General features: G+C 39.2%; 1 protein-coding gene and 1 long non-coding RNA gene across 2 annotated transcripts; both read left to right on the top strand.

Moving 5' to 3' along the window:
• Positions 1-2,380: 2,380 nt before the first annotated feature.
• LOC141617814 (uncharacterized) lies at positions 2,381-3,716 on the top strand. Its single transcript, XR_012531222.1, has 3 exons — positions 2,381-2,694; positions 3,099-3,195; positions 3,652-3,716. It is a non-coding gene; the product is annotated as an uncharacterized LOC141617814 (long non-coding RNA).
• Positions 3,717-11,166: 7,450 nt separating this feature from the next.
• Positions 11,167-14,770, top strand: LOC141614235 (putative potassium transporter 12). Its single transcript, XM_074432996.1, has 7 exons — positions 11,167-12,100; positions 12,242-12,292; positions 12,402-12,662; positions 12,821-12,873; positions 13,050-13,164; positions 13,260-13,514; positions 13,608-14,770. Exons 1-7 carry the CDS (start codon positions 11,362-11,364, stop codon positions 14,633-14,635), a joined length of 2,502 nt encoding a protein of 833 aa, XP_074289097.1. The 5' UTR covers positions 11,167-11,361; the 3' UTR covers positions 14,636-14,770.
• Positions 14,771-23,034: the final 8,264 nt, after the last annotated feature.

Raw genomic sequence — 23,034 nt, 5'->3', positions numbered from 1 at the left:
GAGAACGGCAGCGGTTAAGACACACTCCATTCGTTTGGGTTTGGAACTTCGGTTGCTGACGAAGTCGATGACGGCACTTACGCCTTTCGCTCCCAACACGAGTCAGCTACCAAGTAGCTTCAACCACCATAAAGATAACTGTAGAGCAAGTCATGCTGTCATTTGGAACAAGAAAACTTGAGTGAATACAAATTAATTTCAGTAAACAAAAACCAACACGCACTATTGGTATAACGAATCGAACGCAGTAACTCCATAGGTGAAGGCGCGACGCCACTGCTTTGTGTGAAGCATATAAAAAAAAGTTGTGGGAACAGAGAAAGAAAAGAAACCAAAGGCTCCAGCAAAAGAAGAAATCAAACAGCACAAAAGGAATCCTCTTTCTTTAACTGAATGCAATAATAAATTTCTAAGCATTTGGAGAGTTGATAAAAGCTAGAAGAAGCAAGTATATGCTTAGCTGATGGCTATGAACGTACAAGTTGCAAAGACAAAAAAAAAATGATTATATCAGAGAACATGAGTTATTGAAGTGAAAAGAAAGAAAGGAAATAACTGAATGCAATAATAAATTTCTTACTTTCTTACAGGATGAAGTATGAATCACCTCTAACAGAAAACAATAATAAGAAGTTTGTTAAAACAAATTTTATTTGCAACATTTTTACACATGAGGTCATGGCTAAGATAATCAATGAGGTGAGCTTCTTTTTGTTACGTCAAGAATTGCAAAAAAAAATTGGCCACTTGCAAATATACTCAAGGAATAAACAAGACGAGGTGAGACAAATATGAATTCAGATGTTACCCTGTTACCCGTCAAGGTTACAAAATGACCAGGGTGACTAAAATTCAAGTGTCATCCGTCAAGGTTACAAAATGACCAAGGTAGCATAAAATTCAAATGTCGTCCGTCAAGGTTACAAAATGACCAGGGTGACATAAAGATCACACAGTGCGCAGCCAGTCATCCGCCAAGTCAGATAATGACAGGATGGCCAAAAAAAATGCTATTGATGCAACATGATAGATGCCCGTCGACTTCCAAATTAAACTAAAAGAATGTATCGAGACCCCGCCACGCTGAAACAATTCAAAAGTGGGCATGACAAAGTCTCGAGGGGGCAATTTGTAGGCACTAAAAATTTATTTAAGTGTCGAAAATCAAATAAATTAATTAGTTTGAGTTAATAATAAATAAATTACTCAATTTAATTATTTTTGTCCCTTTTAAATTAAATTCGGGTCATTCTGAGTTATTCAGGTCCAAACAGAAGTCAAATTGGGCTAAAATTGCAAACGGGTCGAGAAATGAGCCCGCGGCCCTAAGCTGGAGAAAGCCCAACTTTTTCTCTATAAATAGAGCGGAGTTCCTTCATTTCAAAGGATAGAAAAATTGAAGAAAAGAAAAGCTCTGAAATTCTCTCTGAAAATCTCGTGAAATTCAACGTAAGCAGTCAACAAGCACAACAAATATTCAAGAGAGACTCAAGTCGTTCGACCCTCTCAAGAATACAAGTCAACGTCGCGCGTACCTCTACACGTGCACCCCCTGCAAAACGTACGCGCACCCCTTACGCAGGATAGCTGCGTAGGTCTTCTTGGAAGCGTCAGGTGACATGTCCTGCTTGGTAGACATGTCTATCAAGCGTCAACTGACATGCTTGGTAGACATGTCACCTGACGCTTTGTATTGTATTTCAGTTATCGCAATACAAAATTTGTCGTTACACGAAGCCGCTTGATTGATTGTTCCAATTTGATGTTTTTCAGCTACTGAGATCTATTTAATGGTGAGTTTCTAATGATATGAGTTATTTCATTTACATTTTCATCTGTAAAATTTAATTTGTTTTTTAATTGATTAGGTTAATTAATCTGATTTGTGATTGTCGGATTTTGATGTGGTCTTTGATTCTAATAGTATTGATTTGCTATTGATTTATGCTCTCCATATATTGAATTAATGATTACTTGTGTATCCTTAGTATGATGTTATTGTGGTTCGTTGGTTGCTGGATTAAGTAATTTGCAGCTTTGTTTCTTGTTAATTTATTTAGAAATGAATAGGTTTAAATCAGCAAAGCAAATTAGTAGAGTGTCCTAATTTTTTTTATAGTTTATAGTTAATAGGAATTATGTGATGGAAGTCAAATGATATCATGATTCATGAGCACAACCAGAGGCTAATAACATACAATTACTAAATTTTATCAAGAGTATGAAAGCCTATGGCAGATTGCTAGACCTGCTATCTTCACTTCAATTAGCCAGTACTCCATGGGTGCTCTCACTCAAAGTCTCAAACCTTTGTTGGTCAAGTTGGTGAATTTAAGCTTGCGCTGTTTCCATGAAGAACTCCGACACCGCTGGCCTCACTTTCGATGTCATGGAACTTTTCTACCTTTTTTTTTTTGCTTTTGTGTAGTTTCAATTTTTGGATTTAGTTTGACGGGTTTCGTACCTGCTCACGAGGAATACCTCGCTCGATGAATTTACTAGCTAGCTTAATCGTTGCGAGTATCTGTACAGATGTTTAAGTTGACATGTGTAATGGTGAAGTTGTCTTAAACTTGTGTGTATACTCAATCACTCATTCCTTTTCCATTCACACTCTTCTTGTGCAGATGAACTATATGAAGCATGATCGTGGTTTATTCTTGTTTTGTCTTTATGCAGAACACCCGGGATCAGGTCATCTTTCCTGTCTGTCTTTCCTCTTTCTCTGTTCCTTTACATTCCTCCCCATCACTCCTTTTATTTGAGATCCTTGCATTTCTCCAATATCATCTATACACTCTTATGTCCTCTTTTCCTCTTTTCCTCTCTCCTTTATTATTAATCAAACCTCCTTCTTCACCTCAAACTAATATCATCTATGACGACCTGAGTAAATCTTGACAGTAACCCGATTAAAATGAAGATGATGATATGCTTGATCAGTGTGGGCGGGTTCGTCAGGTCACACCTCTGCGAGAAACTCATTTCTTAAAATGAAGATAATTATGATGGTTTGATTTTTAGTGTTCTGTGTTGATGAACTCAGTTACTGAATAATTGTTGTCTTTTATGCCTTCTAAATTCTAATTAATTTGCAGGTTAGGATTTTTGTTTATGTTATGATTGGTTTGCTTTTGGAGAGTACATGGGCTTCAATCATTTCACATTAATCCTTTTCAATTCAAGTTTGGTGAGGTAAATTTCAGTATCTCCTTAGACTCTTTTCTTGTTTTAGGGCTTAGTTGCATTTTCTCCTTTTTGAATCTGCATTTTTTTATGTGTAGTATATAATACTCAGTATATAATTCAAGTATCATTTTTTCGTCGTTGGTTTTGATGTTGCATCTGGAAAGACCATGAGGACAACCTGAGTAGAATTGATTCTAATTTCGGTCTTTTAGTTATCATTCACGATTTAACACTTCAGACAGTTGAATGATGAAGCATATTGAGGGAGAATAATAACTTTCTTACCATCCAGTCAAATGAGCCTCATTTGCTTGGTATGGTGAACAAAAAGATCAGTCTTTTTCTCTCTTTCCTTAATTTGGATTACTGTCTTGGCCTTTAACTCATACGGAGTAAATTTCAAGTAACAATAGCCTTCCCCTGACCTGACTAATCTTAGTTGATGAATCATGCGCTACATAGAATCTTGAAGGTAAGCGCAAAAATCAACAGAGTACTCAGTTGACGATTGATGTCAAGAACACGTTTCAGACTAAAACTTGTACTATCACTATTCTAATTATTCCACCTTCAGCTGACTTCGACTTTCAAACGCTGGCAACTTTGGCCATTAACTGTCCAAATATATATCTCAAGACACCGTCCAACCTTTTGCATGCTTTATTTATCAGAACTATTTTCACATTACTCTGTACCATGTGAATTGATAAACGGGACACTATCTGTCAAGGTTTGCATCATGTGACCGACAAGGATAAATGTGGACTATCTCAATGGAATGGAGGGATTAGATCATTTACTCCAATATGATCTGGATTACAATGAACTTCAATTCGGGTATGAGGATTAAGATTGGCGGCCCTTCTGTATGCAGATTTGTTGATGATGGTAGACCTTTCTTGCAATTCATTGTCTCTTCTTCCAAGGGTTGTTAGGATGCTCAAAGAGCTATACAACTACTACATTACTGACAAGGTGAGCAAATGCCCTTGACGAGTTTTGATTTTGTTTATTCTTTCAGTTAACTCATATAGTCATATCCAGTATATCTTGCTTTACTAGTTTGAATGCCCGTGCGTTGCAACGGGGTAATTAGCTTATTTATAATGCAAAAAAAAAAAAAAAAAAAAAAAAAACGTTATAAGCGTTTAATGTTTACATTATATGTCTAATGATTTGTTTACATATTATTAAAATATCTCTTTCAAAAAAAATAAAAGATTTATATATACGTGGGTTAACTATTATTTATAATCATATAATCACCCAACCTTATACTAATCTTTCGATGTGGGACAATTCTACTATTTATAAGTAATATATTCACAAAAATTGGATTTTTTTTCTGATGTGGGACAATTCTAATATTTATACGTAATATATATTTATCAAACCTGCATTATTTTTCAATGTGGGACAAGTAACATACTCAGAATTACTCCATCTTTTTTGTACTTAGTTCGACATCCAACCAGATCTCGAATACCGAATACGTATAATTGCTCGCTCATATATCCTAATAGTTATATTTAAATTTAATAATATGATCAAGTACTCTCCATTAATATTTGTACGTTGTTTTTCTTCAAAAAAAATTTAACATAATTGAGATACGAAAATTTCCCGTGGTACCCCTTAATTTTGTTAGATTTTCCATGTTACCCCTACTTTAAAAAATCTGCCTATAGTACCCTTGAGGTTCCATTTTTTTGTCCATGGTACCCCCTAATGTAAAGGATGTTAAATGGACGTTAAGTTTGATGGCGTGACAATAAAATAACAATTAAAAAATAATACCCCCTTTATTGTTTTATTGGTACGGATATCTCTCTTTTAAATGCAAATTTTATTAACTATATCATTATAATATTGGAAATTTCTCATGGTAACCTTGAACTTTGATAGATTACACATGCTACCATGGACGTTTGTTTTCTATATTTTTTTTATCATAATTAAAATATGTGCAAATGATAAGAACCTATACTCTAATGATAGAATATTTTTTAACACAATTCTAATTATATTATTTAAACATAGTATATTTACCACACCTACATTATTTTTCAATATGGGACATATAAAATCTATAGGTAGAAAATATAATGATATAAACTTTTAAGAGCTCTCCAAGACAATACTTAAGCGACTCAAAAGATTTTGGGTTGATGCCTAAGTTTCAAGGATGCTCATAGAATCACCCACCTTATGCTATATTTCGATATGGGAAAATTCTATTTTTTATATGTAGTATATTTATCACACCTATATTATTTTTCAATGTGGGAGATATAACATACTATGAAATACATCATCTTTAATATGTGCAAATTATATGAAATCTATATATACTCTAATGATAGCATTTATTACCATGAATCTAATAATATTATTTTCATAATTTTTTTACCTACATTATTTTGTCAAATGAAATTTAAAAGTTTTTATATAAAAATTAGAAACATTACTTGAATATAAAATAAGAAATACATAGTATATATTATAATAACTAAAAGATTTTCCAAACATTAACTTAGGTTAGAAACCATTATTATAGAGACAGTAATACAAACTCTTTTAAGAGTTATCCCTGATAATACTTAAGGGAATCAAAAGATTTTGGGTTATGACTTCCATTTATAATCATAAGATCACCATGCCTTATGATAATCTTCCGATGTGGGACAATTCTAATATTTGTACATAGTATATTCACCACACTTACGTTACTTATCAATGTAGGACAAATAACATACTAAGTACACCATTTTTTTTTCACCTACTTTGACATCAACCCGATTTAATAATGAGAAAATACAATACAATACAGTATACACTTTAATGATAGCATTTTTTTGTCACAATCTAATTATATAATTTTCATACGATACTTTTTTTTTCAAATGAAATATAAATTTTTTATATCAAAATTATAAACATCACTTTAATATAATATAGAAAATGTATATATATGGGACATATCTATTATTTATACATAATATATTCACAACACCTACATTATTTTTCAATGTGGGACATATAACATGCTAAAAAGTCTATATCTTTTATATCAAAAATTTTTGGATTAATACATAAGTTTCAAGGATGCCTCCTATTTATATTTATAGAATCACCCTACCGTATACTATTATTTCAATGTGAGATACATAATTTAATTATTTAGACGTAGTATGTTCATAATGCCTACATTATTTTTCAATGTGAAAGATATAACATACCAAGAAATACATGTCTCTTCTTAAAAAATCACTATTGTATACATATTATTTTTCTTTGAAGGTAAAATCACTTAGTCTCGATCATTAGATATGGATCTCTACATCGTACATATAACGACTCATTAACGCTCTATTACTGCATTCAGAGGACAACCATTAGTAAAATTTTTAGTTTTGTATTGTGTCAGGAGATTACCATTAGTAAAACCTTTAGTTATTTTTTTATTTTCTTGTTCATGTTCTTAACTCTTTCCCGGGTAGTTCCCAACGATTTCCACTTTATTTTTTATATCATATCGTAGATAATGATAAAAAATCTTAAGAGCTCTTTAAAACAATATTTATGAGACTCAAAAAATTTTGGGTGGACACATAAGTTCCAAATATGCATCCTATTTATAATCATAGGATCACATCACCTTATACTAATCTTTCGGTATGGGACAATTCTACTATTTATATGTAGTATATTCACCACACCTACTTATTTTCCAATGTGGGACAAAACATACTAAAAAGTACACAATTTTACGTATTAAGAAGTACACCATCTTTAATATGTGCAAATAATATGAAATTTATATTCTAATGATAGCATTTTTTAACACAAAGCTAATTATATTATTTTCATACTTTTTTTAACGATATTTTTTTGCCAAATGAAATGTAAAAGTTTGATATAAAAATTGGAAATATCACTTAAATATAATTTAGGAAATATACATATTATAATAATTAAAAGATTTACCACTTTATTTTTTACATTAAAAATTATACTTTCCTAAATTGATTTTTGATGATGTGGACGCTCTCAGATCGCTCGAAAAAACTCTCTTTTATATATATATATATATAGATTATCTTGAACTATTAGCTGTAAAGTTTTTGCACAAATATCCTTCAGTTTGTATCTCTTGGCATTACTGAAGATAATATGACGCACATGTGTCTCTTAGTTACGTAAGGGTCTCAGACTCTCAACCATTGGTTCCCATTCAAAGTGTCTCAGACTATTACTCTTAGTTGTTGAATGAAAATTGAGGTTCCAGGGCGAACTAAATTATGCTCCAAAGAGGAAATGTGATTCATAGGCCTTCTCCTTAATATTTGTAGATATTCCTTTTTAAAGCTTGTTTATTGTATTATCTAGACTAGAGACTGTGAGATGCAAAGGAACTCGAATTTAGGAGATTTTAACATGCTTGTTAATAATTATCAACTCAGTAACTGCTGATTATGGTTTTTTTTAGGCGAGCATATAAGAAATGGTTTAATGAACTCACATTGTTTAATGATACAGAGTAATACTTGAGAGATGGAGGAGTATAGGAGGGAGGGAGGAACAAAGAGAGAAAGAGGAAAGAGATTAGTATGTGAACAACAGATCGGGAGGAAGGGGTTGATCCAAATAGGAGACTCATTTTTCGGAAACATTGTCCACTTTCTGTGCAAACCTCGTGTTCTTTCCACGTTAGAAAAAGTGACTTATTGGGTGTTAATCACAAACATTTTGATTATGGTTAATACTCTATTTATCTTTGTTCTGTATAAAGTGTTTGCTTGTTAAATGTATCAGGTAATGGTAACGGTGGTCGCTACAATGCCCGAGTTGCAGTTCCTAAAAAACAAAGAAGTGGTAAGAAATTTTCATCTGGTTTTTCTTTTTTACACACATTTTTTCAGTTTAATTTTCTAACTACATAATGTTGCGGTCAATTAACATTATCGCCATCCTTACTCCTGTACTTATAAAGAGGCGAGAGGTAGGTAATATGCAGCCTTTATTCTCAAAAACAGTTTCAAAGTGCCCCATTAGTCCACACCCGAAAAAATGAACCATCATCTGCAAAGTAGTTCATGAGAACCATATTACCAGGATTTTACAAAACACTTTAATTTAGGCCATTATATTCACAAGCAGCCTACAAAAGTAGTTAATTAGATTGTTGGATGACAAAAAAATCTGAGCTTTGAAGGGTTGAGAATAACAAAAAATCAGAACTCAAGTAACTCTTTAAAACAGATGCTCCCTCTCTCCCTGGCAATAGTTTACGTATTCCTTTTTTTGGGTGTTTCAGTCAATAGTTCACGTTTCTATTTTAGGAAAATTATTTGTGCTACTTAAAATTGAAAAGTCAGATTTACCCCTCATCCTTCATCTCAAACTACCCAAATCATTGTCGTTCACTTCTCATCAAAACACGCCACCGACCACCCTCAAGAACTATGGCACTATGCCCAGATTATTGCCCACCGCTGCCCATACCGCCTATAACCGTCACCAAGCTCACCTAACCACCCGTGACCCGACGACACACCACCTAACCTATTTAGACCAGACCATAGGATCCTAGCCTTTTCAACCTCATAACTTGCCTTCCTTGGCGTTTCCACCTTGAACTTAGCCATGAAACTGCCGCTTGTATCAGTACTGACCACCACGCCTGAAGTAGTGATAATATAAGGCCGCTAATTACCGTTGTCTAATTGTGTTGAGTTGTAGTTTTCGAATTATTTGTTGTAATGTCTGAGCAGTCAGTCAATGGTGGAGGATGCACAAAAAGAAGGTATCATTGTGGAGTACAATTTGGGCGACCTTAGGGAGATGGAGTGAGGGGGAGTCGCAATAGGAGCTAATGGCTGATAGTGGGTTCAAAGGGAAGGAGGCATGGCATATTGTTGGAGAGGGGAAAGGGGGAGGGATGGAAGGATAGGAGTCTGTGGTTAGTTGTTATCTGTTAGGCTATTAGGATCCTAAATGACACGGGTAAAGTTCTCTTTAGAATAGAGTTGGTGTTAAATTAGTGAGTAGAGTTCTCTTAGTTTTATGGGTTAGGCTATTAGAAGCCTAAATGACACGGGTAAAGTTCTCTTTAGAATAGAGTTGTTAAATTAGTGAGTAGAGTTCTCTTCTTAGTTGGATTGTTTCGTATAATACCGACACTATGGTGTATTATATACCACATTCTCATGATTTCATGATTTCAGGTTGGATCGTATAGGAGCTGTTCAGGGTCGGTCGGTTCATGCAATTTAGCGTCTTTTTTCCTCCCCTTTGCTAGACGCTGGTGCATTTCACCCGATCATGCCTCACCAGTGTTACCTTACCTTCATTGGGATTAACCTTGAGTGGAACTATGGCCTATGGGCCATATAGAAACTTATCACTTATATGCTTAGATTTTAGCTTAGTAGCGTTTGGAATGACATGAATTTAACCTCTTCAAGGCACTTATCTCATTTCTTTTATTGTACAAAAGGATTTTGTTTTATAATGTCTAACTTTGAGATGCACTTCAATGAGCCCATTCGTACTTTTTGTTAGCCGAAACTTATATTGCCAATGTATTTTATTTCACGTAAGGATAGAGGGGAACTAATTACTCTTGGTATTTGTTGCTTTAACTTTTTTGGGCAATTTTTATTACTACCATGATATATAAAATAAAGGATATGTATTTCATTGAACTTGGCACATAAGAAAATTGTCATTGTTATGGTGGGGGAAAATGTATGCATTCCTTTAATTCGGTTAACTCTTGTTAATAAACTTGAACAAATTAAAATAAATTGCCAATCCCTTAACCATGAGGTCACCTCATCCCTTAACCATGAGGTCAGGGGTTCGATCCCTGCCAATGGGAATGGAGCAAACTCTTTGGCCAGCCGTTTACCTCTTCGTGAGAGCACGCGCGGCGGGGGGGATTATACACTGTTGTCGACGGTGGACACCCCGGTTTACACCAAAAAAAAAAATTGCCAATCAAAGAACTCGCAAATAATAATACATTGAGGTATTGCTTGCGTATCAAGATTTTTCACCTACATTGTATTTGACTTTCCTTAAATAATACTTCCAAATAAGGTAATTAACTCAAATAAAACTGTAGAGGATTAAGGACAAATTGCGAACGGGAGTTAGCCGAGTCGCTTGTGTTCTATGGTAGGTGTTCTCTTCCTTGTAAAAATAAACCTATTTTCTATCTTTTGCTTCCCCATCTTTGTTCAAACATTATTTGTGAGATTATTCAACGTGTTTGGATATTTGAGCCCGAGCATTCATTTTTTGTATATGCTCACACTTTAACGGCGAGTAAGAAAAGTTGTAAATGAGTGGGTTTGAGTCACTTTAAAACTATTTGTTTAAACATGCTTATACATCATCTTTAAGGCTTTTCTCCCCTAATACGAAGCGGCGTTGTAGGAGTTTCAATCTATTTACGGTGTTGCTTCCCTAATACGATGCGGCGTTGTAGGAGTTTCAACCTATTTTACAGTGTTGCTCATTACTTTCTGCTTCAAATTATGTAAATCGTTACTAAATTAGAATTGGTTAAAAGAATCAATAGGTCTTGGTATAGACGGGTGGGGCGAACAGACGGGTAAAGACCTCTAATAAAATGGGTAGGGGGAACAAGGTGGGGCACCCCCATGTGCTTCCCACTTTATAGCAAACGGATATTTTATTAGGGAAAATGGTATCCGTCTATACATATAGACGGATAGTGTCCGTCTATAATGAGAATTTGTGTAAAAGAATAAGCAAAGAAGGCAAAACCCGTAAGTAATAATAATACAACAACTAGTCTTAAAAAGGTGTGTTAGAAGCAGAAAAGGACAGATGAGAAGATTGATGATAGGTGTGTGAAACGGTTATTGGGCGGCCAAATTTTGTAAATTGCCTTGATTTGAGTGCAATTATTACTGACCTATAGCGAACTCGATTATGACTTTAATTATGGTCTCATACAATCATTTCTGTCTCTCACACATCAAAATGACCCCATCTTGAAAACTTTCCTCATTCATCTCATCTTAAGAGTTATTGACAGTTATAGAAATAACTTAACTAGCATTATCATAATTAAAAATTAAAAGATTGGAAATTTTGGACAATTTGTTAGTGTTAGTTAATTAGTTAAGGAAGGAAGGAATGAAAGGGATAGAAGAAGAAGAAGAAGAAGAGAAGGGTAGTTTGAGATGGGTTGGGAGTGGTGGAAGTGGGACATCATCAAGGTGGGTTGATGGTAGTGAAGTTGATTCTCAAGACTGGTCACAAATGGAGGAGGAGGATGAGTTGAGGAATAGATTTAGTATTAGGAGAAGGCTTATTAAGAAGCCTAAAAGGGCTGATTCTTTTGATGTTGAAGCCATGGAGATTACTGCTGCACATGCCCACCATAATAATAATAAGGAAACTTGTGGATGGCATACTCTTGCTTTGGCATTTCAAACTCTTGGTGTTGTGTATGGTGATCTGGGTACAAGCCCATTGTATGTCTTCACTGATGTGTTTAGCAAGGTGTCTATTACATCTGATGTAGATGTGCTGGGGGCTCTCTCAGTAGTCCTATACACAATAGCTCTTGTCCCCTTAACAAAATATGTTTTTCTAGTTCTTAAAGCTAATGATAACGGGGAAGGAGGAACCTTTGCACTATATTCACTGATATCTAGGTATGCTAATGTGAATATGCTTCCAAACCGGCAACCAGCTGATGAAAGAATCTCGAGTTACAGACTTAAATTACCCACCCCAGAACTTGAAAGGGCATTGAATATTAAAGAGCTTTTGGAGAAGAAATCCTCCTTGAAAGCAATTTTGTTGTTTGTGGTTCTAACCGGAACTTCCTTGATTATAGGGGATGGTATCTTAACTCCAGCTATGTCCGGTATGAGATTATCATAGCCTTTTTAGATAGAATAGAAAAGCAAAAATCTGCGATTGATTGCAGTGTGTTAATTACTATTTACTGTTGCTAATGCGTTTTATGTTATGTAATTATTGGAGTACATGTTTTTTCGCTGTGCAGTAATGTCAGCTGTGAGTGGCTTGCAGGGTGAGATAAATGGATTTGATTCCAGTAAGTGTACCTATGCTTGTATGCTGATGTGTTCTTTACAAGTTTTGAGCTTAGGAAGTGAAGATTATTTGTAGAATGAGCAGCTGTAAATTGTTTGATATGTTGACAGATGCTGTGGTCATTGTTTCAATGATCATCCTGGTTGGTCTTTTTAGCATACAGAGCTTTGGGACAAGCAAAGTCGGGATCTCATTTGCTCCTGTCCTTGCTTTGTGGTTCGTTTGTTTGGCATCTATTGGAGTTTACAATATGTGCAGACACGGCATATTTGTTGTCAAGGCCCTAAATCCCGCTTACATCTACCTTTTCTTTATCAAGAATGGTAAACAAGCATGGTCGGCTCTTGGTGGCTGTGTTTTGTGCATCACAGGTATCTGCTATTTCGTGAAAACATAAGAGCATTTATCGGCCTTTTATACCCACTTTGAACTAACTAGTTCATTATATCCAAAAACCATATTGGAAATTCCTCGTCAGCTTGTTAATTTGATCGTTACCTTGGTGACTTGCTAAGTTTAATGATTGCAGGAGCTGAAGCAATGTTTGCTGACCTAGGTCACTTCTCTGTTCGATCCATACAGGTACACATTTTTGCTTGAATATAATTTTACCTAGCAAACAGGTCATTACGCCTTGGGTTAGTACGGGTCTGGGTCATTGCAGATTTGCAGGTGTTACTGGTATTAGTCTACTTTAAATTTAAATTGTTCTTTTTGAATTTCTTTTTATTCTAAAATCTGTTATGCTCTTTCTTCAGATTGCATTTACTTCAGTTGTGTTTCCCTGCCTTCTGCTTGCTTACATGGGCCAGGGTGCGTATTTGATCAAGTATCCGACCTCAGCTGACCGTATTTTCTACAGTTGTGTGCCAGGTAATCCTTGTTAAACATCATTCATCTTCTTGAATCATAATTAAATTATACTCCGTATATTTTTAACATATTTGTAAAACTATTTGCAAAAAAAGGCGGGTTTTTCTGGCCTGTCTTTGTGATTGCTACGCTTGCTGCCGTTATTGCCAGCCAGGCCATGATCTCTGCTACATTTTCGGTGATAAAGCAGTCTATGTCACTAGGATGTTTCCCAAGGCTGAAGATTGTTCACACATCTAAGACGCTCATGGGCCAAATTTACATCCCTGTAATCAATTGGTTCCTGATGGTAATGTGTCTGATAGTGGTTGCATCCTTTAGAAGTACCACGAATATTGCAAATGCATATGGTCAGCATTTTCCCCTTACCAATTTCTTTCTTTTTTAAACCTTATTTTACCAAAATTACCTATACTAAGGCCGGCCCGAACATGTGATTTCAGGCATTGCCGAGGTTGGAGTCATGCTGGTGAGTACCGCCTTGGTAACACTCGTGATGCTATTAATCTGGCAAACCAATTTATTTCTTGCTCTAGCGTTCCCTATAGTTTTCGGGGCAATAGAGCTCATTTACTTATCGGCAGTCCTATCAAAAGTCTTAGAAGGTGGTTGGCTTCCTCTCGCTTTTGCTGCTTTTTTGTTGTTGGTAATGTACACGTGGAACTATGGGAGTGTGCTCAAGTATCGGAGTGAAGTGAGAAATAAACTCTCCGTAGAGGTCATGGATGATCTCGGTTCAACCTTAGGAACTGTAAGGGTCCCCGGAATAGGACTAATGTACAATGAATTAGTTCTGGGTGTCCCCTCAATTTTAGGGCAGTTCCTTCTTAGTCTCCCGGGGATTCATTCTACCATCATCTTTGTTTGCATCAAATATGTCCCGGTCCCTGTCGTACCTCAAGAAGAACGCTTCCTTTTTCGAAGGATTTGCCCTAAAGACTACCATATGTTTCGATGCATTGCTCGATATGGCTACAAGGATGTCCGGAAGGAAGACCATCACTTATTTGAACAACTGCTTATCGATAGCCTCAAAAAGTTCCTAAAAAGCGAGGCCATAGATCTTGCCCTAGAGGCCAGTGTGGACGATGATTTGGATGACTGTGTCTCAGTCCGGTCAAGAGAGTCTGGACCAAGTAACAGTGTGGCCGATGATTTGCTAACACCTTTGATGCAAAACCCAAAATTTGAAGAAAGCAACGAGGAGTTGTTGCCATCTAGTGTGATGTCGTCAGAGGATGACCCAAGTGTAGAGTACGAACTGTCCGCCCTCAGAGAGGCTATTGACTCGGGATTCACGTATTTGCTTGGGGATGCTGATGTTCGAGCAAAGAAAGAATCATGGTTCCTTAAGAAACTTGTAATCAACTACTTTTATGCTTTCCTAAGAAGGAATTGTCGGAGAGGTGCTGCGGTTTTAAGAGTTCCTCACATGAACGTCATAGAGGTGGGGATGACGTACATGGTGTGACATCCAGTGATCTGAGTGTAGGACAACCGTATGCTGTTATGGCATGTTGTATTGTTATTTAGATATTGGTTTGCCTTGTCCTTTGTATGAGGATTGCTCAAAAATGTAATAAAGTATTTGAGCATTACTGGAAAATGAGCCGGGCTGTTCACACAAGTCTGATCTTGTATTGTTGTAACATCTCTGAGATTGCTCCATAAAAAGTGTAACAAACACTAATTATTGATAATTTGGCCATATTGGTTTGCCTTGTCCTTTATTCCAGTCCGCCGCCCCGAGCATTTGTTGATTTATTCCATTTTCAATGTCTAAGTCAATTCTTTACCTTTTTATTTTGGAAGTGCCTTTAATGAGCAATTTTATCATCAACATTTAGTTTACTCCACTTGTCATCCAATAATTGGCTCACTCATCTTTGCTTGGTTTTGGCACAAAACCAAAATAAACTATAAGAATTAATGTTGAGTTGTATATATCAATAATGAATTTAAGCCTTTATATACTAAGGCTCTGTTGGCAAAACTACCTGAAAAGGTAGCTGAAACCTGAAAAATTAACTGAAAACTGAAAAAGGTAACTTATAAGATAGCTGAAAATTAAGAGCTGATAAGGTAACCGATTATATACAAATGTCTTTGGCAAACTAGCTGAAAAGGTAACCGATTTATTTATCAATCAATAATATATATTAAATCCAGAAACCAAGGGACTTCCATGTAATTAAAGAAAGTTATACAAATTAATTATACTATATAGTTTTAAATCACTAGCACCGTGTGATGGACCCGATTAAGGGATCTTCAATGCAAATATTATATAGTTTGGGTTAAAATTAAATTATATAGAAGTTTGGTAATTTTCCTAAACATTTGTAAGAGACTAAAACATGGTAAATTTCCTTAAAATAAAATAATTAATTAAGAAGGTCAATTTCCTTAAAATAAAATAATTAATTAAGATGGTCAATTTCAAGGAAACTGAAAAAAAAGATGTTTGGTAATTTTCCTAAATATTTATAGAAGACTAGAAGATAGTCAATTTCCTTAAAATAAAAAAATTAATTAGTATAAACATTTACACTTATGCTATTAATTATTATCATCATAAAATTATATATTAAATTTAAAATCTATGCAATTTTATTAAACTTTATAGTTTAATAGATGCATAGAGATGTTAATTATTTAACATACAAAAATATAATATAAGTAGGTTATAAATAATTCAAGTTAGATTCCATAATATATAATATTGCATAATTATTTCGATTTGATTTAATGCATATATGTAATATATTTATATAAATATAGAATCCTCTTAAAATTGCATGCTTAAGTAGTAAAAGTAATTTCGTTAGTAAAGAAAAGAATTGTAGTAACATTATTGGATATAGTTATATGATAGTAATCACTTATTTGAATAGTAAAAGTAATAATATTATTAGTGAAAGTGGTAGAAACAACAACGAGAGTAGTGAAATAATCAATATTAATGCGGCAATAGTGAAAGTAACCATAATTACGGCGAGAGTAGTGAAATAATCAATATTAATGCGGCAGTAGTGACAGTAACAATAATTACGGCGGGAGTAGTGAAAGTAACAATGATTACGGGCAAGTAGTGAAATGTTATTACTATTATTTCATTAATAACAGTAAAATATTAATAGCGGAAGTAGTGAATTTGTCTCAAAATTTATTTCATCGTAATTTTAGGATATGTCATAAAAAAATATATTAATGATAAATTTATGGGTTATGCAACTTTAACTAATTTTATTTAATGAAAAAAATTTAATGGTAAATAGATGTAGCCCGGGCTAGGGCAGAGTATGGATCGGGTATTTGATCCAAAGTGCTAGTTCGGATCGGGTATCCATATTAAAAATCCTGAAATTAGATATCCAATATCCAAACCAAATGTTTTGGATATCCAATGTTCGGGTATCCAAAATAATCGGATCGGATGCGGATATCCATCGGATATCCATACTTTAGAATTTACTTTATGATGGGGCATATTCTGCACCGCTGACCAAGTCAACACACTGAACAAGGTCAAAGATATCCACAGCAAGTCAACGACTTAGACTGCCTAGCCGATGCAGCCCATCGGCCTGCTAGCTGGGTATCGGCATGGCAACCCGCCAAATGGGCACATATCCGCGTACTCACATCCAAGACCCTCGGCCGGCCTGCCGTAGGTCCATCGGCCGAGGGTAGAACGGTCTTTCCACCTGATAAGCCACTTGGCCACTTGGCCACTACGTGACAAAAGGTGAAAGCCTATAAATACTCCTCAACCTTCATTGAGGAAAGGATCCCACAACTTAACCTAAATACACTATTCATCTGGTAATATCTCCCTTATCTCTCTACAATACATATCTAGCCAAGTAACACAACTTAATCCTTTAAGTTTACCGACTTGAGCGTCGGAGTGAGTACGCTTGGCACAAAGCCAAGCCCTCGCCTGTTCATTGTTGCAGAGAGGGCCGAGAGGAACGTTAAGGACGAGAAGAATCCAACCAAAGACATTACTCTACAAGCCACGGGTGGTAACGATACTTGCTCGAATTACACCCGAACAATTGGCGCCGTCTGTGGGAAAAGACACTAGAAGCTAGTCACATTCATTCCCAAACAAAAAAAAACCAACAAAAACCCACCCAAAAAGCTAAGAAAATGTCGAAACAACAAGATGCAACAGAATCGACGAAACGCATTTTACCAAGATGATACTTTCAACAATTCTCGAGTCATACGACCCTCCACCGGCGGTGTAGTCCAACCGGAGTTCGGGATGCCATCAATACCCGACACGCCGCGCCACCAACCAGGTCACCATCATGGGACATGTGGTTGACATAGCAAAACTGAAAATGCTCCTAGACCTAATTAGTAGTACGCCTGCTCACACTGTCACATCGACAAGAGCGGCGGAAACTGTCCGGGAGACCAGGGCCCAAAATGTGACTCCGAGAAATTTGGACGGAGCACTAGGAGAAGCCGACCAAAGTCGCCGGGAGCCCAAAGTGGGCGCGGTAGACCTAAGTCCTTCCCGCACTCGTGGAAGGACAGCGTCCCCGCCGCACGAACGAGGTTCACCCCGAAGGAGCCAGAGGAGTCCGACTCAGCAGAGTTGGAGAAGAAGTCCGAGTCGAAGAAGGAGCCCCTCCCGCTATGGGGGGAGGAGCCAGGTTACGGACGCTATCGAAGCCGCAACCCCGATTACCTCGGTCAAAACCGAGAGCGACGGGGAACACGACGGCCGATACGCTAAAAGAGAGACGTATACTCAGCGCAATTGAGACGCCAATCTAGCGGTCAATATGCCTACACAGATTCGACGCTATCAAAGCCGCAACCCCGATTACCTCGGTCAAAACCGAGAGCGACGGGGAACACGACGGCCGATACGCTAAAAGAGAGACGTATACTCAGCGCAATTGAGACGCCAATCTAGCGGTCAATATGCCTACGCAGTTACGGACGCTATCAAAGCCGCAACCCCGATTACCTCGGTCAAAACCGAGAGCGACGGGGAACACGACGGCCGATACGCTAAAAGAGAGACGTATACTCAGCGCAATTGAGACGCCAATCTAGCGGTCAATATGCCTACACAGTTACGAACGCTAAAGACGTTGAACACAGTTGAGACGTGCATTCGAACTACCTCGGTCATGCCGAGTGTGGAAACGAGCGCACTCAATCAGTAACGTGAAAAGAAACGAAGAACTATGATCGAAGCCCCGGCCAAGCCAAAGGCCGGCAAAGATAACTTTATTACAGGTAATTGCAAGGAGAGTACAAACGACGGCCGTCCCCATGAGGGTAGCCTAAACTCTACCTACCAAAGTTTTACAAAAAGCGGAAAAAGCAGAAAAAGCAAAAGATTACGGACTTGGGATTTGAAGCGCCAAAAGGATGGCAGGGAGAGAAGGCTCAATAGTTGGCCCCCGAACAGCTGAAGCTATCCGAGACGCCGGGTGAGTCCGGTGACGACCGCCCGTCTCCCTATGCCTGCCGTTGCCCTCCAACTGTAGCAACGGCATCTTCGGTGGCCGGCTTTAAGGAAGGCTGACCATCTCCAAGTAACTCTTTGGCCTCAGCTGTCTGAGCCGCCTTCGCCGCTTCCGCCTTCTCAGCAGCCGCCTTCTCCGCCGCCTCAGCTATCTCATCCATGAACTGGTCATATTTATCCCACGGGAAAGAGCCGTCGGGGACAGACCTTCTGATTGCCTCCCTGGCCGCCTCCTCGGCCTGGTCCCGGAACTGGACGCACATTTTAGGGAGGAGATCATCTTGGAGCATTTCAATATCCTTCTCTTTTTGAGCAAGGATAGCCTGCACATTACTGAGCACCTCCGCCTGCTTATGGAACCGACCCTCCCACTCGTCCCTCTTGGCAACCACAGCGTCGTAGGCACCTTTATACCTATTCCGCTCCTCCATCATCTTGGCCGTGGCGCCATCAGCATCCTCAACTTTGGCCCTCTCAGCCCTCGCGAGCTTTTCGGCCTCCTCCGCCGCACGCCTCACAAAGAAGATGAAGATCCAGCTTAGCCTTCCCGCTTCCCCTTCGCAGCGGAGAGATCAAGCGGAGCCTTGTAATCGCCGGCCGGATTGGGCCGTGGCCTTTTCCTGCTCTATGATAAGGGAGGCGGCCAGACGACTCCATCTCCCCAGCCTCTTGTATATTTTCTCGCCCTCCGCCACGAGCTCGGTGGGAGTAAACTTCTGGGGTAAGGAGTCCACAACGACGTTTTGGTCACCAGCCTTCTCAGCCGCCTTCTCGCCGCGCCTTCTCGGTCGCGGTTCGGTGAGAACGGCAGGCGCCGCGACGATGGATCTACAAAAAATTTACACAGAGCATCCAGGTCACCTTGCGTTGACACGTCGAAAGCTGTCGTCGGAATACCCAACGAGCCGGCTAAATCCGAACCACAAGTTAAATCCGTACCAGTTCGAACCCTCTTAGTCGGAGTGCTGGTGGAAGCAGGCTCCTCCCCGGCAACGGCGGAAGCAGACGGTGGGTCTTTCCTCTTCTTCGGAGAAGGGGCCTTAGCAACAGTCACCTCCTCCTCAGAAATGTTGATCACCTCCACGTGAGCCTTTTCGGCCGCTGGGGTCGAAGAGGGAGTTGCCATTGAAGCGGCCGCCGACTTGGACGCCGCCTTCTTCGATCTCTTCGGCACACCACCAAGAACCCGTGTCTGAGCCGTCTCCTAATCCAACGCCTTCGTCTGTTTTTCCATGAGTTCGTTAGGGGACACTCGGCGATCCTTCACTTCAGCCGTAGGATGACGGGTGAGAACCTTCCCGTCCTTATCAAGCCCCAACCTCCCCAAGTCTTTCTCTGACAGATCCCGACCGAACCGATCTGCAAGAAACCGAACAAGAGTTACATAAAGAAAGTAAAAGCAAAAGCTCAGAAAAAGAACATAGCAAGCAAAGGTGGGCCTCACACCGACCCCACTCACCCCAGCTGAGGGCCGGTATGAGGCCGACGCGGCATAGCATCTCGTCCTGAAGAATAATCTGGGTCGGGGGCAGCCATCCCTCCTCAAAGATCAAATAGCCGCATTGCCCGCCTCTCATCCGCAGAAAGAGGGACAAAAGTAACGTCCATCTTAACCTTGTTACCCCGGGAGACGTATTTCTCATACTCTTCCCGGGTCTCACACCGTAGGTGAACGGGGCCCTGAAAAGACCGAGGCAACGGGTAGTCCTCCGGCACTTGGACGTACACCCATCGCTCTTGCCGCCTTTGCGGGAAGTGAGTTTGTTTACGGAGACATATCCCGCTCCGTCTCGCACGCTATACCACCCCACCCTTCGGGCGAATGACGGCCGAAGACTATGAAGTCGGCGGAATAAGTCAACCGTAGGGACCTCCCCTTTAAAGAGACAGAGCCATACAAAGCCGATTATTGTCCTCACGGCCAACGGATGCAGTTGGGCCACGGCAAGATTCATAGCTCTGATGATGGGCACGACGTGTTCGTTCAAAGGAAACCGGAGCCCGTACTCCAATTGCCTAATGTACACGCCGATATGACCGGGGGAGGACAAAGAGACCGCCTGACCCTCCCGAGGGAAAACAATTTTATACCCCTCACCAAGGAAGAAGTGATCTCCGAAAAGAGTTTCCCCGAGTCGCTTGCGAATTTGTTTGTCCAGGCACGGTCGAGGCCGGTCGTGCGGCCCTCACCATGGTCCGAATAGCCCTCCTCCCACCACCAACGGGAGCCCCCTCACCACGATCCGGAGTAGTAACCCTCCCACCGTCACCAGGAGCCCCCTCATCTTCATCCTCATCTTCCAACTCCTCCAGAGAGACATCTCACCGCGGAGGAAGAAGACCTGGGCCCCCAAACCTTAGCGGGATGGCCTCCGCACCTCCTCCTCTTCAAAACGCGACGGGGAACCCCCGCCGCGGAAGTACCAATCCCGATCGCGAGAAGACATGATTCACAAAGATTACTAGCAAGAAAAAATAAAAGTTTGCTTGTTTACCTTAAAGAAAAACACTCGCCGGATCAAATCCTCCGAAGATTAAGAAGAAGAAAACCCTTGAAAGTTTGGAGAGATGAAGATTTTAGAGAAAAATTTTCGAAAATAAAATGGAGGCCAAAATCACGGAATAACTACCCTATTTATAGAGAAAAGCCCATGAAGAAGGACCAATCAGGGCACGACCCATGAAGCGTCAACCAATCGGCGAACACACACGTGTCAAGCATGCAACCGCGGAATGTCAATCGTCGCAATTTGAATGTCAATCAATGCAACAGTGACCAAACGTCTTCAACACGCCTATTCACATCTCTTCAACTGTTCATCTCCCTCAAACAAATTCCTAGGTATCTAGTCTCCGCGGCTACCGATCAACCAAGCCGGAAGCACCGGGGGGCAATACAAATCAACCTAAGACTCTCGGCCCTGGTCTCGGCCAAATCATGTTCTTTTCCACATCGGATACCCTTTACGCATCCATGTGGAGGGGGGATATGGTATATGGAGCGGCCTAGCAAGAGCCACGCTGGTACACAAGAAGACACCGATACAGAAAGATTTTCGAAATTTACTCTGCAGAATATACGCTCGGCATACATCGGAGCCCATACCACGGCATAGACTACGCTGGGGGCAAATTGATGGGGCATATTCTGCACCGCTGACCAAGTCAACACACTGAACAAGGTCAAAGATATCCACAACAAGTCAACGACTTATACTTGCTTAGCCGATGCGACCCATCGGCTCCGCTAGCGGGGTATCGGCATGGCAACCCGCCAAATGGAGCACATATCCGCGTACTCACATCCAAGACCCTCGGCCGGCCTGCCGTAGGTCCATCGGCCGAGGGTAGAACGGTCTTTCCACCTGATAAGCCACTTGGCCACTTGGCCACTACGTGACAAAAGGTGAAAGCCTATAAATACTCCTCAACCTTCATTGAGGAAAGGATCCCACAACTTAACCTAAATACACTATTCATCTGGTAATATCTCCCTTATCTCTCTACAATACATATCTAGCCAAGTAACACAACTTAATCCTTTGAGTTTACTGACTTGAGCGTCGGAGTGAGTACGCTTGGCACAAAGCCAAGCCCTCAGTTCGTTCATTGTTGCAGGAGAGGCCGAGAGGAACGTTAAGGACGAGAAGAATCCAACCAAAGACATTACTCTACAAGCCACGGGTGGTAACGATACTTGCTCTGGAATTACACCCGGAACACTTTAAAATTAAGTTTGAAACACAATTATATTCATAGTCTTACATGATGATTTTCTTTAGTATTCTTATTCTAATGTTCTCGACATAAAATTTAAGTACCACCTAGATATTTCTCTAATATTTTAAACATTAATTAAGTTGTTGTATCAAATAAAATTTTATTTTCTCGAAATTATACTAGAAAACTATAGTTTCGGATCGGATCGGATATCCAAATGTTTTAATTCTAATATCCATATCCAAACCAAAACCAAAGATTTCGGATCAGATATCCAAACCAAACTTAACTTTCGGATCAGATATCCAAACATTCGGATCAGATTCGGATCGGATATCGGATCAGTTTGGATAATCGGATTTTTTGCTCTGCCCTAGCCCGGGCGAAGCCGGGCACCAATACTAGTTGTATTGTATGCTAAATTACATGTTTACCTACTTAGTTAATTTTCACATGCTAGGATTAAAACGTTGGATGTTGTATTGCATGCATATAATCGACAACATATCGAGTACAGACGATTTCTCTAATCATTAGTAGAAGCCGCTATCGAGGCGGGCGGGATTAGGTGTTCATTAAAAAGACTTCCTAATACGTATCCTCACCCCTTACTCCAGATCTCTGTGAACATCCGTGTTCATTGACATCCACGA

The sequence above is a fragment of the Silene latifolia genome, chromosome 1 (assembly GCF_048544455.1).
Source record: "Silene latifolia isolate original U9 population chromosome 1, ASM4854445v1, whole genome shotgun sequence".
Taxonomy (NCBI): Eukaryota; Viridiplantae; Streptophyta; class Magnoliopsida; order Caryophyllales; family Caryophyllaceae; genus Silene; species Silene latifolia.
This window is presented reverse-complemented; position numbering and strand designations above follow the sequence as displayed.

Coding starts and splice junctions, on each gene's coding strand:
- LOC141614235 (XM_074432996.1), top strand. CDS start 11,362: ATGAAAGGGATAGAAGAAGAAGAAGAAGAAGAGAAGGGTAGTTTGAGA. Junction 12,663..12,820: donor CTGTGTTTTGTGCATCACAG/GTATCTGCTATT, acceptor TAATGATTGCAG/GAGCTGAAGCAATGTTTGCT. Junction 12,874..13,049: donor TCTCTGTTCGATCCATACAG/GTACACATTTTT, acceptor CTCTTTCTTCAG/ATTGCATTTACTTCAGTTGT.